The sequence below is a fragment of the Hyla sarda genome, chromosome 2 (genome assembly GCF_029499605.1).
Source record: "Hyla sarda isolate aHylSar1 chromosome 2, aHylSar1.hap1, whole genome shotgun sequence".
In the NCBI taxonomy this organism is placed as follows: Eukaryota; Metazoa; Chordata; class Amphibia; order Anura; family Hylidae; genus Hyla; species Hyla sarda.
Window position 1 is genome coordinate 422,961,143 of NC_079190.1, and position 15,912 is coordinate 422,977,054.

A 15,912-nucleotide genomic window follows, 5' to 3' on the forward strand; every position below is an offset into this window, starting at 1 on the left:
GATGGCCGCAGGGACCGCCGCGATAGGGGTGTATTCGCCGTATAAGACGCACCGACTTTTTCCCCCCAGTTTTGGGGAAGCAAAAGTGCGTCTTATACGGCGAAAAATACGGTATTTCTCACAGAAAAGGATTGAAGTAACACATGTTTTGCTATACAAATGTTTACTCCCTTTGTGTGTATTGGAACTAAACCAAAAAAGGGAGGAAAAAAAGAGCAACTTGGACATAATGTCCCACCAAACTCCAAAAATGGCCTGGACAAAATTATTGGCACCCTTAACTTAATATTTGGTTGCACACCACCCTTTGGGAAAAAATAACTGAATTTAGTTGCATCCTATAACCATCAATTAGCTTCTTACACCTCTCAGCTGGAACGTTGGACCACTCTTCCTTTGCAAACTGCTCCGGGTCTCTCTTATTGGAAGGGCTTCATTTTCCAACAGCAATTTTAAGATCTCTCCACCACAGGTGTTCAATGGGATTTAGATCTGGACTCATTGCTGCCACTTCAGAACTTTCCAGCGCTTTGTTGCCAACCATTGTCCTGCTGGAAGACCCAAGATCTCGGATGCGAACCCAGCTTTATGACACTGGGCTGTACAGTGCAACCCAAAATCCATTGGTAATCCTCAGATTTCATGATGCCTTGCACACATTCACGGCATCCAGTGCCAGAGGCAGCAAAACAACCCCAAAACATCATTGAACCTCCACCATATTTCACTGTAGGTACTGTGTTCTTATCTTTGTAGGCCTCATTCTGTTTTCGGTAAACAGTAGAATGATGTGCTTTACCAAAAAGCTCTGTCTTGGTCTCATCTGTCCACAAGACATTTTCCCAGAAGGATTTTGACTTACTCAAGTTCATTTTTGCAAAATGTAGTCTTGCTTTTTTATGTCTCTGTGTCAGCAGTGGGGTCCTTTTGCCATAAAGTTTCATTTCGCTTAAATGTTGATGGATCGTTCGCGCTGACACTGATGCTCCCTGAGCCTGCAGGACAGCTTAAATATCTTTGGAACTTGTTTGAGGCTGCTTATCCACCATCCGGACTACCCAGTGTTGACACCTTTCATTAATTTTTCTCTTCTGTCCATGCCCAGGGAGATTAGCTACAGTGGCACGGGTTGCAAACTTCTTGATAATGTTGCGCACTGTGGACAAAGAAAAATCTAGATCTCTGGAGATGGACTTGTAACCTTCAGATTGTTGATATTTTTCCACAATTTTGGTTCTCAAGTCCTCAGACAGTTCTCTTCTCCTCCTTCTGTTGTCCATGCTTAGTGTGGCACACACAGACACACATTGCAAAGACTAAGTGAACTTTTCTCCTTTTTATCTGCCTTCAGGTGTGATTTTTATATTGCTCACACCTGTTACTTGCCCCCAGGTGAGTTTAAAGGAGCATCTCATGCTTGAAACAATCATATTTTTCCACAATTTTGAAAGGGTGCCAATCATTTTGCCCAGACCATTTTTGGAGCTTGGTGTGACATTATGTCCAATTAGCTTTTTGTTCCTCCCTTTTTTGGTTTAGTTCCAATACACACAAAGGGAATAAATGTGTATAGCAAAACATGTGTTACTGCAATCCTTTTCTGTAAGAAATACTTCATTTTCTTGAAAAATGTCAGGGGTGCCAACATTTATAGCCATGACTGTATATATATATATATATATATATATATATATATATATATATATATATATATATGTGTGTGTGTGCGTAATGTGTTTGTTTGTTTTTTTCACATTTTTTGTTTAATTTATTTCACAGTTATAAATTTTTTTCTTTCCACACTTTTTTTTCCCCACCAGCCAAAGGCTGTCTGGGAATGATGAAGGTTGTAAATGTGCAACACCTGGAGGCTCCCTGTTTGGGTGAGTGCTCAAATTATAATATAACTATCTTAATACCCGGCGTTGCCTGGTTTTTCCTTCCTAATCCTTGTTGGGGAGGAAAATAAACAAAGGAGGAAGCTTTTGACTTCATATCCCGTCCTCATATTTTGTTGTCATATCCTAACCCCATATCCTGTCCTCATATCCTGACCTCCTATCCCGTCATCATATCTCGACCTCATATCCAGTCCGCCTATCCCGACCTCCTATCCTGTCCTCCTATCCCGATCTCCTATCTCGACTTCCTATACCGACCTCCTATCCCGACCTCCTATCCCATCCTATTATCCCGTCCTCCTATCCCGACCCATAATATGTGTATCAGGTATTGAAATATCTCCAGCCGTACAGAAGTTATGTGGGAAGATACATTTTCCATTGATTTGCATGGGACTTTAAACAAAAACCCTGACACTCATAAATGGGGGTAGTTAAGGGTTAAATTAACTATCCTATATTTTAAGTGGACATATAAGTAACATGTGACCAAGTATTATCAAAATATCTCCAGCCGTTTGGAAGTTATGCAGTAACATATATTTCCCATTGACTTGTATGGGACTTTAAACATAAACCCCGCCCCTGGCAAATGGGGGTGAGTAAGGGTTAAATCACCTATCCTATGTTTGTTGTTGACATATAAGTAACATGTGTGCCAAGTTTCATGTTAATATCTTTAGCCGTTTGGACATGATGCTGGAACATACACACATATACAGTGTCCATTTTAGGACAGCATCAGCCGTCAAGCTGTACCTCGCTCATCCTTCAGCCAAAACGGTGTCCCGCCTGCTCCCTCCTCTGTCAGGCATCAGGCAAAACCTTTGTCATCCTTAAGTCTGTCATACCTCAGATGAAAATGAAAGTGCTGAATCAGCAGAGCTTCGGCAGACCTGCTAGCACAGTTTGTGATTGGCTGCCAGCACAGATACTGTGATTGGTTGATGGGAGCATAGGTGTGTGCAGTCCCGCTCCTCTCATGCACCCAGCTTTTCCCGATTCCTGCAAAACAAACCTACGCTCTCCGCTTTTCCCCTATTCATGCAAAACCTACAGTTATGTACTCAGCTGTAGGTTTATCAGGAATTGTTAAAAGCTCAGTACATAACTGTAGGTTTTGCAGGAATCGGGAAAAGTAGAGTACATAGCTGTAGGGTTTTCAGGAATCGGGAAAAGCTATGTACTCAGCTTTTCCCAATTCCTGAAAAACCTACAGCTAGCATAACTAGCTGGCAATTATAGACCGGTAAGTTTAACGTGCATTGTGGGTAAATTGTTTGAAGGACTTATAAGGGATTACATACAGGAATACATAGCCAGCATGGGTTTACTAAGGATAGAAGTTGTCAAACCAATCTAATTTGCTTTTATGAAGAGGTGAGTAGAAGCCTTGACAGAGGAATGGCTGTGGATATAGTGTTTCTGGATTTTGCCAAAGCGTTTGATACTGTCCCTCACAGACATCTGACAGGTAAGTTAAGGTCTTTGGGCTTGGAAACTTTAGTTTGTAACTGGATTGAACACTGGCTCATGGATCGTACCCAGAGAGTGGTGGTCAATGATTCGTACTTTGATTGGTCCCCGGTTATTAGTGGTGTACCCCAAGGTTCAGTACTGGGCCCGCTGTTTTTTAATTTATTTATCAATGATATAGAGGATGGTATTAACAGCTCTGTTTCTATCTTTGCAGATGACACCAAGCTTTGTAGCACAGTACAGTCTATAGAGGAGGTGTATAGGTTACAAGATGACTTGGATAGACTAAGTGTCTGGGCATCCACTTGGCAAATGAGGTTCAATGTGGATAAATGTAAAGTTATGCATCTGGGTACTAATAACCTGCATGCGTCGTATGTCTTAGGGGGGATTAAACTGGCAGAGTCACTGGTAGAGAAGGATCTGGGTGTACTTGTAGATCACAGACTACAGAATAGCATGCAATGTCAGGCTGCTGCTTCCAAAGCCGGCAGGATATTGTCATGTATCAAAAGAGGCATGGACTCTAGGGACAAGGGCATAATACTCCCCCTTTATAAAGCATTGGTACGGCCTCACCTGGAATATGCTGTTCAGTTTTGGTCTCCTGTCCATAAAAGGGACACTGCGGAGTTGGAAAGGGTGCAGAGACGCGCGACTAAACTAATTTGGGGCATGGAACATTTTAGCTATGAGGAGCGATTAAAGGAGTTACAATTGTTTAGTCTTGAGAAGAGACGTTTAAGCGGGGGATATGATAAACGTATATAAGTATATAAATGGCCCATACAAAAAATATGGAGAAAAACTGTTCCAGGTTAAACCCCCCCCAAAGGACGAGGGGGCACTCCGTCCATCTGGAGAAGAAAAGGTTTAGTCTAAAGGGGCGACACGCCTTCTTTACCGTGAGGACTGTGAATTTATGGAACGGTCTACCTCAGGAACTGGTCACAGCAGGAACAATTAACAGCTTTAAAACAGGGTTAGATACATTCCTGGAACAAAATAATATTAATGCTTATGCAGAATTATAAAACTACATCCCTTTCCCCTATCCCCTTACACCCTTCCCTTCAATTCCCTGGTTGGACATATGTCTTTTTTCAACCATACTAACTATGTAACTAACTATGTAGGTTTTGCAGGAATCGGCAGAAGCTGAGAGCGTAGGTTTGTTTAGCAGGAATCGGGAAAAGCTGGGTAGATGAGAGGATGATAGGTCCAAGCCTATAATCAATACACTGAGAAAGAGAGGCCAGTTCTGCCTTCAGCTTACAGAGACAACACTTGTGTTTGTGTCGTGATTTTGAATGGCAGGTAGCATTGGAAGGAACGTTGGGTGACTGCAGCCCCATACAGGCTTTCTACGCACAAATTGGGCATCCGCCGGCAGAAGACGTCTCGGCCTTTGGGGTCGAACCTAACAGAGGATTAGGGTTTGTAAAGAAGTGTGTCTAAATAGTGGAGCGGGACTGCACACGCCTACACTCCCATCAACCAATCACAGTATCTGTGCTGGCAGCCAATCACACACTGTCGGTCTGCCAAAGCTCTGCTCTGCTGACTCAGCACTTTTGTTTTCGTCTGAGGCATGAGAGAGTTTAGGTTGACAAAGGTTTTGCCTGACGCCTGACGGCGGAGGGAGGAGGCGGGACGCAGTTTTCGCTGAAGGATGAGGGAGGTACGGCTGAGAACTGACAGCTATTTGCCTGAGGGAGGAGGCGGGACGCCGTTTTGGCTGAAGGATGACGGAGGAAGCAGGACGCAGTTTTCGCTAAAGGATGAGGGAGGTACGGCTGAGAACTGACAGCTATTTGCCTGAGGGAGGAGGTGGGACGCCGTTTTGGCTGAAGGATGAGCTAGCTACAGCTGACGGCTGATGCTGTCCTAAAATGGACACCATACACATACATACACACACGTTGAGTTTTATATATATAGATAACCCAATTTTCTTGTTTTTTTTTTCTTCTCGTTTCAGATACATGTATGCGGAGGACTACTACGGATTCGGGGACTACATCGATGACCAGCGTTTTTTTTTGTTTTTTTTTAACTTTTAATAAAATGGTTAACGAGGGCTTGTCGGGGAGTATGTTTTAAATAAAAAAAATTTAAAACACGTGTTGTGTTTTTTTAAAATTTATTTCACAGGCTTAGTAGTGGAAGCTGTCTTATAGACGGAATGCATTACTAAGACGGGGCTTAGCGTTAGCCCCAAAAAAAACAGCTAGTGCTAAGCCCCAGTTATCACCCTGGTACCCACCGCCACAGGGGTGCCGGGTAGAGCCAGTACCAACAGGCCCAGAGCATCAAATATGGCACCCCTGGGCCTAGGCGGTAACAGGCTGGCATTATTTAGGCTGGGGAGGGCAAGTTACAATGGTCCTCGCCCACCCTGGTAACATCAGGCTGTTGCTGCTTGGTTAGTATTTGGCTGATACTGAAAATACGGGGAACCTTAAGCGTTTTTTTTTTTAACAATGAATAAAAAAATAAAAATAAAAAACATGTGTGGTTTCCCGTGTTTTCAGTATCAGCCAAATACCAACCAAACAGCAACAGCCTGACGCTACCAGGGTGGGCGAGGAGTATTGTTACTGGCCCTCCCCAGCCAAAATAACGCCAGCCTGTTACCGCCTAAGCCCAGGAGCATCATATTTGATGCTCCGGGCCTGTTGGTACCGGCTCTTCCTGGCACCCCTGTGGCGGTGGGTCTATAAGACGGCTACCACTACTAAACCTGTAAAATAATAAATAAAATGTTAAAAAAAACATGCTTCCAAAAAATCCCAAAACACTCCCAGACAAGCCCTCATTAACCCTTTTATTAAAAATGTTTTTAAAAATGTTGTTCATCGACGTAGTCCCCCGAATCTAAAGTAGTCCTCCGCTTACACGTATCTGAAACGAGAAGAAAAGAAAAACACGAAAAAAGGGTTGGTACATTTTGGGCGCTCTCCCATGGGGAGAACGCCCATAAAAACAGTGATTACAAACAGTGAGCCTCCAGATGTTGCTCAACTACAACCCCCATCATTCCCAGACAGCCTTTGGCTGTCTGGAAATTATGGGAGTTGTAGTTTAGCAGCAGTTGGAGGCTCGCTGTTCTCCAACTACAACCTCCATCATTCCCTGATATCATTTGCCTGTCTGGAAATTATGGGAGTTGTAGTTTAGCAACAGCTGGAGGCTGCAGCGCTTGTACTACTACTCCCATCATGGAAGTAGTAGTACCAGCACAGAGGGACAGCCTCCAGCTGTTGTTAAACTACAACTCTCAAGGCAAATGATATCTGGGAATGATGAGAGTTGTCCCTCTGCATTGGTACTACAACTCCCATCATGGGAGTTGTAGTACAAGTGCTGCAACAGACTCCCGCAGCCGAGAGATGTGCAGGAGCCATTCCTGCCATCCCTCAGTGTTGTGGTGTTACTACAACCACCATCATGGACCAGATGGTGGTAGTAGTATCACCGCAGCACTGAGAGATGGCAGGAATGGCTCCTGTACATCCCTCAGCTGTGGGAGTCTGCTGCAGCGCTTGTACTACAACTGCCAGTAATGGGAGTTGTAGTACCAGCACAGAGGGACAGATCGCAGCTGATCTCACTCCCTAGATCTGCTGCGATCTTCACTTATCAGCCAGAGAAGTGGGCGCCATCAGCACTCACTCCCCGGCCAGCGGGGAATGAATCTCTGCCCAGGGTCGCCCCATGTGAGCAAATTAGGGCTCCCGGCAGAGGATTTGACGTCAGTCAGCAAAGAGTCAGCAAGCTGGCCGGGGAGCTAGCGCTGATGCTGCTCGCTTCCCTGGTTGATAAGTACAGAGGGGGCAATACTGTAATGAGCACTGCCCGATATGCGGCACTGGCAGGCTCATCCTTGGAAGCAGCCGATAACTACAGTGTTGTGTGTCCACAGCGGTGGCAAAACTACAACTCCCAGCTGGCCCGCACAGCCAAAGCCTGTCTAGGCATGCTGGGAGTTGTAGTTTTGCTACTGCTGGGGACACATAGTTTGGAGACCACTGTGCATGCTATAATAGCATAAAGAATGCTGTCAGGGATGGTGATCTGCAGGCAAATACCTTGGCTAATGCCAAGGGGGATTTCAGGAGCATTTGTGGTCCCTTAATATCTTCGGCGAAAAGGGACATTGAACCTGGAACCTTGCAGGTACCTTTTGGTCCGGAGGCGAAGGGTAAGATTTGTTGGGGGGCCTCCCTCCTATCGGAGAAATGTGATAAAAAAAATTTAGGACACCTACTAGTATCCTGGAACGTGTCTGCAACAGCGCGATCTCAGCCTCCGATCTTCTCCTTCTCTTATTGTCTCTTACACGCCGGTGGATCCAGCGTGGGAAGCTGCAGCAGTTGCTATATTAAGCGTACATCAGCGTTGTGCCTGGAATATGCACCAGCCGTTCCTCACTCACCTAAATAATCCGACCTGGTCTGGAAGATCCCACAGAAGTGCTCTGTTGTTTTTTGTCCTATTGGAGACGGGCTTGCGATAGACCACATCCTTTGTGCACTTTTTTTTGTGTAATATGTTTGCACTTTTTCTTGCACTTTGGGTGATTCGAGAGCACGTTCCTCGGCTCTTAGAAAAAGTATATAACTTTTGTTTCTACTGTATGGGAAAAGCAATTGTTGTGCGCTGCATATCTCCTTTAACATTTACTAAAATAAATTGTCCTCAAACACAAAAATTGTGTAAACAACAAAAGCGAAAACAAAGCAAGCGCATAAAACTACCAGGGCTACGGTGTCCAAATAAAAGTGGGGTAAAGAGGCTGAGCAAATAAGCCCCACAAACTAAACCCTCACCAGACTGCCCAGGTATATGTATATATTCCTGCAACAAAAGTCACCTTATGTTGGATAACCCATTTAAGACCCCAGCAACGTACTTGGAAGCACATAAGTTCAGCCATGCAGTTCTCTGCACACCGCCGTATGTACTGACTGAATGAAACTGAGCTGTTGGTGCCCCACTTTTATACAGGGTCACACTAACAAGCTCTGATGCCACAGTAGGTATATATCGGTTAGGAGAAAACCACAGTTCCTTGTAAACATAATGGCTGACATTTATCATTGTCTTTAGACAGTTTTTTGTGTCTAGAAAACACGCAAAAAAGGTGCAAGCAGGGTTTATTTGCACCTTTTGGTTTACACATTTCTGCTGATTTTGAGTTGCAATCTACAGATTTTTGTCAATACACATGAAATGGAAGGGTTTTATGAACTGCGCCTTTATGTGAAAAGGCACAAAAAAGCAGCAAAGCCACTGAAAAGTCTCTAAAGCTACACCATCCCACACTTAGCTTAGCTTTTTGGTAGGGATCGACCGATATCGATTATTTTGGGCCGATATCGATAATCTGTCACCTTTCAGGCCGATAACTTATAGCCGATAACTGATATTCCGGTATAAGTTATCGGCTATTTCAAACCCCCCCCCCCCCCCCATCGGGGCAGAAGCCGTTGCAGATCAATGATTTAAAGCGGGTGCTTGAAATCAATGAACTGCAGCGGCTTTTGCGGTGCCAGAGACTGCCGCCGCTGCCCGCTTCTCTCCCCCTGCCTGTCCTGAGTCTAACCAACACAGTTGCCCCTCGCCTCCCCCCCATCCTCTGCCCACATACCACTGCCCCATTGCCTCCCCCCATCCTCTGGCCACATGCTGCTGCCCCATCACCTACCCCCCATCCTCTGCCCACATACTGCCGCCGCCCCATCGCCTCCCCCCATCCCCGGTGTTATAATTGCCTGTTTCCGGGGGTTCGCGATCCTTCTGGCTCCGTCGGCAGGCTGCGCTGTCACTGTGTGCACTGACGGTGACGACGCCTTGGGGACATCACTCGTCATTACGCAGCACACACCAATAGCGCAGGAGCCAGAAGGATCGCGGACCCCTGGGAACAGGTAATTATAACACCGGGGATGGGGGGAGGCAATGGGGCAGCCGCGGCGGTATGTGGGCAGAGGATGGGGGGAGGCAATGGGGCAGCTGTGGCGATGGTCGTCTCTGGCCGGGGGGGGCGGAGCATTATCGGCATATCGGCAAGGTAATTGCCGATACCGATAATGTCCAAAATCGCGATTATCGGCCAAACCGATAATCGGTCGATCCCTACTTTTTGGTGTATGTGAAGAGAGAAATTTCAGAAAATTTTTACCTGCACAAAATTGATCAAATGCTCTGTGACCATTTCATAAATGTGGTGCTCCTACACATTACCAGCACACACAAAAAAGGTGTAGAAAAATGCTTCACTTACACCTACAATAATAAATGCCGGACAATGTCCCCTTTAGCATTATTAAGTAAGTTCATTTGCTTTCACAACCTGTTTGGATCATATTAATTGCAACATGCTGACATTCACTTGGAACTATTGGTCTAGACATTAGAACCAACATTGTTAATCTGTTTCAAAAGAATACACGGCTCTTTGTATTAAACATTACAGGATGATGCTAATAATTAATTCCTATCTGTTTAAAATAGTGCAGTGAATACTTCATCAGTCAAGGTGAATGGAATGAAAATAGGTGCTGAAAACATTTATTGTATGATAGACTTAAAGGCAACCTATTAGGTTTCCTTTGAAAAAGCAAGAGGTTCCCTCATTACAATAAATTATGATTTACTCAGAAATGTTATGGGGTAGCAAGTGATCTAGGTGGCACCAGATGGCTTTTCCCCACCCACAGGGCTCAATTGACAGGTCCCTGCCCAGTTATGTAGCGAGAGATCTATCAATCAAGCCCAGAGAGGCGAGCATAAGGTGACTGGATCCACTTAGAAGACTAGTTACCCTGTTCCAGGCTGGTTTTAAAGGGGTAGTCCGCCCCTAGACAGCTTATCCCCTATCCTCTGATGATTCCCACGATCGCCAGACCGGAACTTAGGGGCTTTCACATTCATGACATCACCACAGCCATCATGCCCCCTCCATTCATGTCTATGGGAGAGGGTGTGACTGTTGTGAAACAACAGTACACAGCCGTCACAAGCCCTCCCACCATAGACATGAATGGAGGGGGCCTGGCGGCTGTGGTCGCTCGTCATCTGGCATGGAGCGGAGTTTACTCTGTACATCGGATAACTGAGGTGTCGCACTGGAGATCATAGACCTTTGGATAAGAATGTAACATGTACATAGCTTTGCACTTTTTTTTGGCTGTCGGCTACTTCTTGTTGACATTCATTTGCTGGTGTAGTAAAAAGTGAGAAACAAATTAAATGAATTGTAGGTCCAAGCTACACATTGGAGCTGTAAAATAAATGACTGCAAACATGTAAGTATCCACTGAGATAAGAATGAATGGGCAGCACTCACGTGTTGCAAATAACAACATCAACGCTTTATTCTTTAAGGAGTAGCAGGATTAGGCAGTAACAAGTCAGGTAAGCGACAATTGTTTCACACTACATGTGCTTCTTCATGGCTTACTAAACATCCACTTGCTATACAGCTGTACATATTTGGACTGAGCACCACACACAAGGTACATTGGAAGCTTCACTAGCTGTGCTACACATTCAGGAACCTGGTGGCTAGAGCATTCAGAGGGGTCCAGACTATTGGAACACAGTGCCAGCTACACTCTTTTGTTTTAACATGTAAGTGTCATTTAGAGTAGGTCTTCTCAAAATAACCAAAGACTGTTGAAGAAAGGCGAAAGACAGCCTTATTAAAATAAGTACTTTGAGAGCTGCAAGCTTTGTATAGTTTTTACCGGCTTGGAGTCATGGAGGGGGAGCTGGTCAGCTAGTGAGTCAATGTGGATGGTTCTCAAATGATGTATATCAAGCAAAAATGGGCATGTTTACGAATCATCCAACATGACTCTTCAGATGATTGGGACCACCTACATGAATAATTAGCATGCTCCTGGAACACTGTCTGTGCACCAAGCCTGCTGCCCAAATAAGGTGAATAATGGGCAAATGGGGACACGGATCTGGGAAAGGTAAGTATCATATCATCAGTGCCACCTGCACTACCAGCCTGTACCAATAGGTTGGTGCGGGTGACACTTTAATTTCTATAACATATTCATAACATCTGGCTGCTAATGTCAAAGTATGAAGATAAATACATAGTTTGTCAAAATCTACAAACATGCTCTAGGTACCAAAAAAAAAAATCACCATTTCTTTAAAGAACCCCTTGGTACCTTCTGATTGATGCTCTCAAAATGATACCGCACCATTTTTCCCATGTCTTTTATTTATTATGTCAGTTTATTTTGTAGCAAATAACATCTCCCAGAAGGATCCTGTTGAATGCAACAAGTCTATCTGACAGTACCTATCCCTCCTAGATACAGAATAACAGCAATTTCCCAGCTACAAACTGCCGCCCCTCCTTCCCATAGCAGAGTGATAGCCCATATATCTGCAAATAAATAAATAATACTGTAATTAACACTGTTACAACTTGTTCTCCCTTAGAGATTAACTCTATTAGCTGCTTCAATTGTGCATGACATATAAATGACATTACTGAAAGGCTTCCTGTCTAGGAGGACACAATCCAAAGTGACACTTCTTGCCACTCCTCATTATGCTGCTCCTGGTCACAGGGCTGCAGAAGTGCTATTTCCCTGAGGTCTTTATATGTCTAATTGCTCTAGCAAGGATTAGTTGTTTGTCTATGCCGTAAAGAGACAGTGATACATTCTGTAATGCAGCCATGGCGCGGGGAACCTGGGATCAACAGGACGATAATTCATTTGATTAGATGGGCAGTGGTAAGCGGCGAATATCATGACATCTGTCAAATTACAAAAATCAGCTGTCCAGCAAGTTCCCTTCACAATTCACAGCCCCCACTGACACAATGCAGTAAACTAAGGTAATTTAAATAGGCCTTAAGAAATGTAACAGCGGAACAAGAACTGAATGTAATGTTTTATTTAAAAAAAATGGCTTTATGGGAATTTACATAATCTGTAATAAGGGTACATGATCATAACTAATAGAAATGCTGCTGATTTTGATGCAAAGTAAAAAAATAATAATAATAAAAAAATAAAAAAACTATGTATTTTAAAAACAAAAACAAAACAGTAGTTGCAGATGTTTCTGTGAATCCCTAGCACTTCCACAGCAAAATGTTTCCACAAAATAAATTGACACATGTTCACTCTACTGAATCTCAGCTCGCAGATTCTGCTGCACTAATGTAGCATGGTGTTAATGGGTGTTCTGTTGACCCATTCACACTATGAAAATTAAAGGGTTATTCCAGGAAAGAACATTTTTTTTATATAGATCAACTGGCTCCAGAAAGTTAAACAGATTTGTAAATTACTTCTATGAAAATTTTTTAATCCTTTCAATAATTATCAGCTGCTGAAGTTAAGTTGTTGCTTTCTGTCTGGCAACAGTGCTCTCTGCTGACATCTCTGCTTGTCTCGGGAACTGCACAGAGTAGAAGAGGTTTGCTATGGGGATTTGCTTCTAAACTGGGCGGTTCCCGAGACACGTGTCATCAGAGAGAACTTAGACAGAAAAGAACAACTCAACTTCAGAAGAATATAAGTACTGAAAGGATGAACAAATCTGTTTAACTTTCTGGAGCCAGTTGATATATAAAAAAAATAGTTTTTTCCTGGAATACCCCTTTAAGGAAAATTCGGCCATAGAAATTCACCTGCTGAAAGAATAAATATATCCATTCCTTTCGTGGAATCATGAGTAGACTGCATTGTTGTCACTGGTGGTGGCACAGATCTGCATGGTCTAAGCCAGTGTTTCGCAACTAGGGTGCCTCCAGCTGTTGCAAAACTACAACTCCCAGCACGCCCGGACAGCCAAAGGCTGTCCAGGCATGCTGGTAGTTGTAGTTTTGCAACAGCTGGAGGCACCCTAGTTGGGAAACACTGGTCTAAGCATAGAAGGACTTCAGCAGTGGTTGCCCACACTGAATCTCCGACCCAGAATATCTCTGAGGGAACATTTCCTTACACCAAAAGTAATACCTTGGAACTAACAGAGAGGATGTGCACAACATTCCTTACTCCAATCCAACCTGACATTAAATGCATCTGTATCATCTATCACTTCCACAAGAATATTATGACAGTAACAAGATAAATGTGGATTATAAAGACATTATTTAAACGAGGTTTCCCATTTTACAAGGACATGGCATATTAGAGGGAATTCAACCTCTAGGACATCCATATCAATCATAAAATGGGGCTGTAGCATTGGTTTAGCATTGCATATCCATTACAGTTTTCCCTGCACATGGAGCCATGCTACAGTTCTCTCCAAAAATAGGGAACTGAAACATGGCTGTGTAGGGTGGAATTAGTGTTGTGTGGCCCTGAGATTGCCCCCACATTCTAGTGACAGGAATACCATTTGAACAATTTGACAAGTGCTTGTCTAGAAGCTGGGAACGCAGCCATCTTAACACCCTTTTCCGCATAATGTCATGCTAAAAAAAAAACTTATTTTTTTTAAATATGCCATAGACTAACTATTAGAGATGAGTGAACTTACAGTAAATTCGATTCGTCACGAACTTCTCGGCTCGGCAGTTGATTACTTTTCCTGCGTAAATTAGTTCAGCCTTCAGGTGCTCCGGTGGGCTGGAAAAGGTGGATATATTCCTAGGAAATAGTCTCCTAGGACTGTATCCACCTTTTCCAGCCCACCGGAGCACCTGAAAGCTGAACTAATTTATGCAGGAAAAGACATCAACTGCCGAGCCGAGAAGTTCGTGACGAATCGAATTTACTGTAAGTTCGCTCATCTCTACATTTGACCACCAAATAAAATACAATAACATTACGGGATTGAATTTTTAAAGATTTTAATTATTCCATTTATACTGGCTTTAGTATGTAAAGATTTAGGTGCTTTAATATTGTGAATGGAATCTAAAGAAATGCTACACAATGCTTTTTACATTCCCTCCTGTGTAAAGAATGGTTGTTTACACTGTCTCTATATTGTGGGAGATTAGCTTTGTGGGAGATTAGCTATTAGCAGCAAAATAGCATTCAGAGACAGGGACACAGAAGTAATATTTAAACAGGCTTCGCCTGTCTTTAATTTTCAGTAACAGCCTTCACATTCACATAAAAAAACAAAATAAATATTGCTTGCCAGTCCTAACTATACAAATAAACTAAATTGTATAATATCCCATGCAAAAAGTAAAGATTTTAAATGAACTCTTATGAAATAGAGACAGGGTTTCCACAAGTACTAACAAGCACACACAAAATTGCATGAAAAACACTATAGGCAGGGCTAACAAAAACCTGGGTGCCACCATGAAATTCTTAGTGCCATGGATTTACCAAGCCTTACTATAGGAACAATTCAAAATAAAACCTTCAAAAATTGGTTACTTACAGTTGATATCTGTCTGTCCTTATCTCTTTTACTACATTCAGGTAAAGGTTCAATGTAATGGAGCAGACCCATGCTAGCGCACACCAATCTGTAAGGCAAAAAAGGGCAAAAGTGTTTGTAATGATGTAATTCTAATTTATTATTAGTATGTTTATAATTTTTTATATATGTCCTTGTATATGATTCTCTCTCCAAAAATAGAAGCAAATTCCGAAAGAATAAACAATCTATTTACTGGAAATCAGACATAGAAGATAAGGCACCAAGGTACACAACAGAAAATGGGGGTTCACGCCCTCATGACAAAGCAGTATCGAAAACGTATGTTCAGGGTATGGAGGTTAGGTTTAGGATGCATGGCAGGAATCTTTTATAATGTGGCCTATGTGAGGTTGTGTTCGTACTCAGTATTGCCTGTTTCTCTATCTCTGTATTATACTGTTATCGTATACCAGTGTGTGCAAGATACTATCTTCATTTTCACCTGTGAGTGCTGCTTCTATCAACATCTATTCACACTGTATGTCCATTGTATTGAGACTGTTATCCTGTACCCCATGATATTGACCCCTTAACGACCACGGACATAAATGTACGTCCTGGTTTGCCAGGACTTCCCGCACCAGGACGTACATTTACGTCCTGTGTATGACCGCGAACATCGGAAGGGTGCTTGCGTCATACACGGCAGGTTCCGGCTGCTAGCAGCAGCCGGGGACCCGCCCGTAATGGCCGACATCCGCAATCGCGTGGATGCCCACCATTAACCCCTCGGATGCCGTGATCAATACATATCACGGCATCTGCGGCATTGCGGTACTTTGATCGGATGATCGGATCGCTGCGGCAGCAAAAATGCTGCTTTTTTGTCACATTTTATTTTTTAAAAATTAATAAAAAATGATCAAAAAGTTTTATATATGCAAATGAGGTATCTAAAAAAAGTACAGATAATGGCGCAAAAAATGAGCCCTCATACCGCCCTATATACGGAAAATTGAAAAGCGGTACAAAAATCTAAAAGTATCTAGCCATGGGTATCATTTTAATCGCATTGACCCAAAGAATAAAGAACACGTCATTTTTACCGTAAATTGTACAGTGTGAAAACGAACCCCTCCAAAATATGCAACATTTT

At 43.2% G+C, this 15,912-nt stretch overlaps 1 protein-coding gene across 6 annotated transcripts in view; it reads right to left on the reverse strand.

Moving 5' to 3' along the window:
- LOC130356858 (cyclic AMP receptor-like protein A) overlaps positions 1-15,912 on the reverse strand; it is a 738,932-nt gene that overhangs the window by 532,117 nt on the left and 190,903 nt on the right. For all 6 annotated transcript variants that reach the window (XM_056558908.1, XM_056558911.1, XM_056558909.1 and 3 more), the window contains one exon: positions 14,775-14,862. In XM_056558908.1, the coding sequence (XP_056414883.1) occupies positions 14,775-14,862 (88 nt within the window). The remainder of the gene's footprint in view (positions 1-14,774; positions 14,863-15,912) is intronic.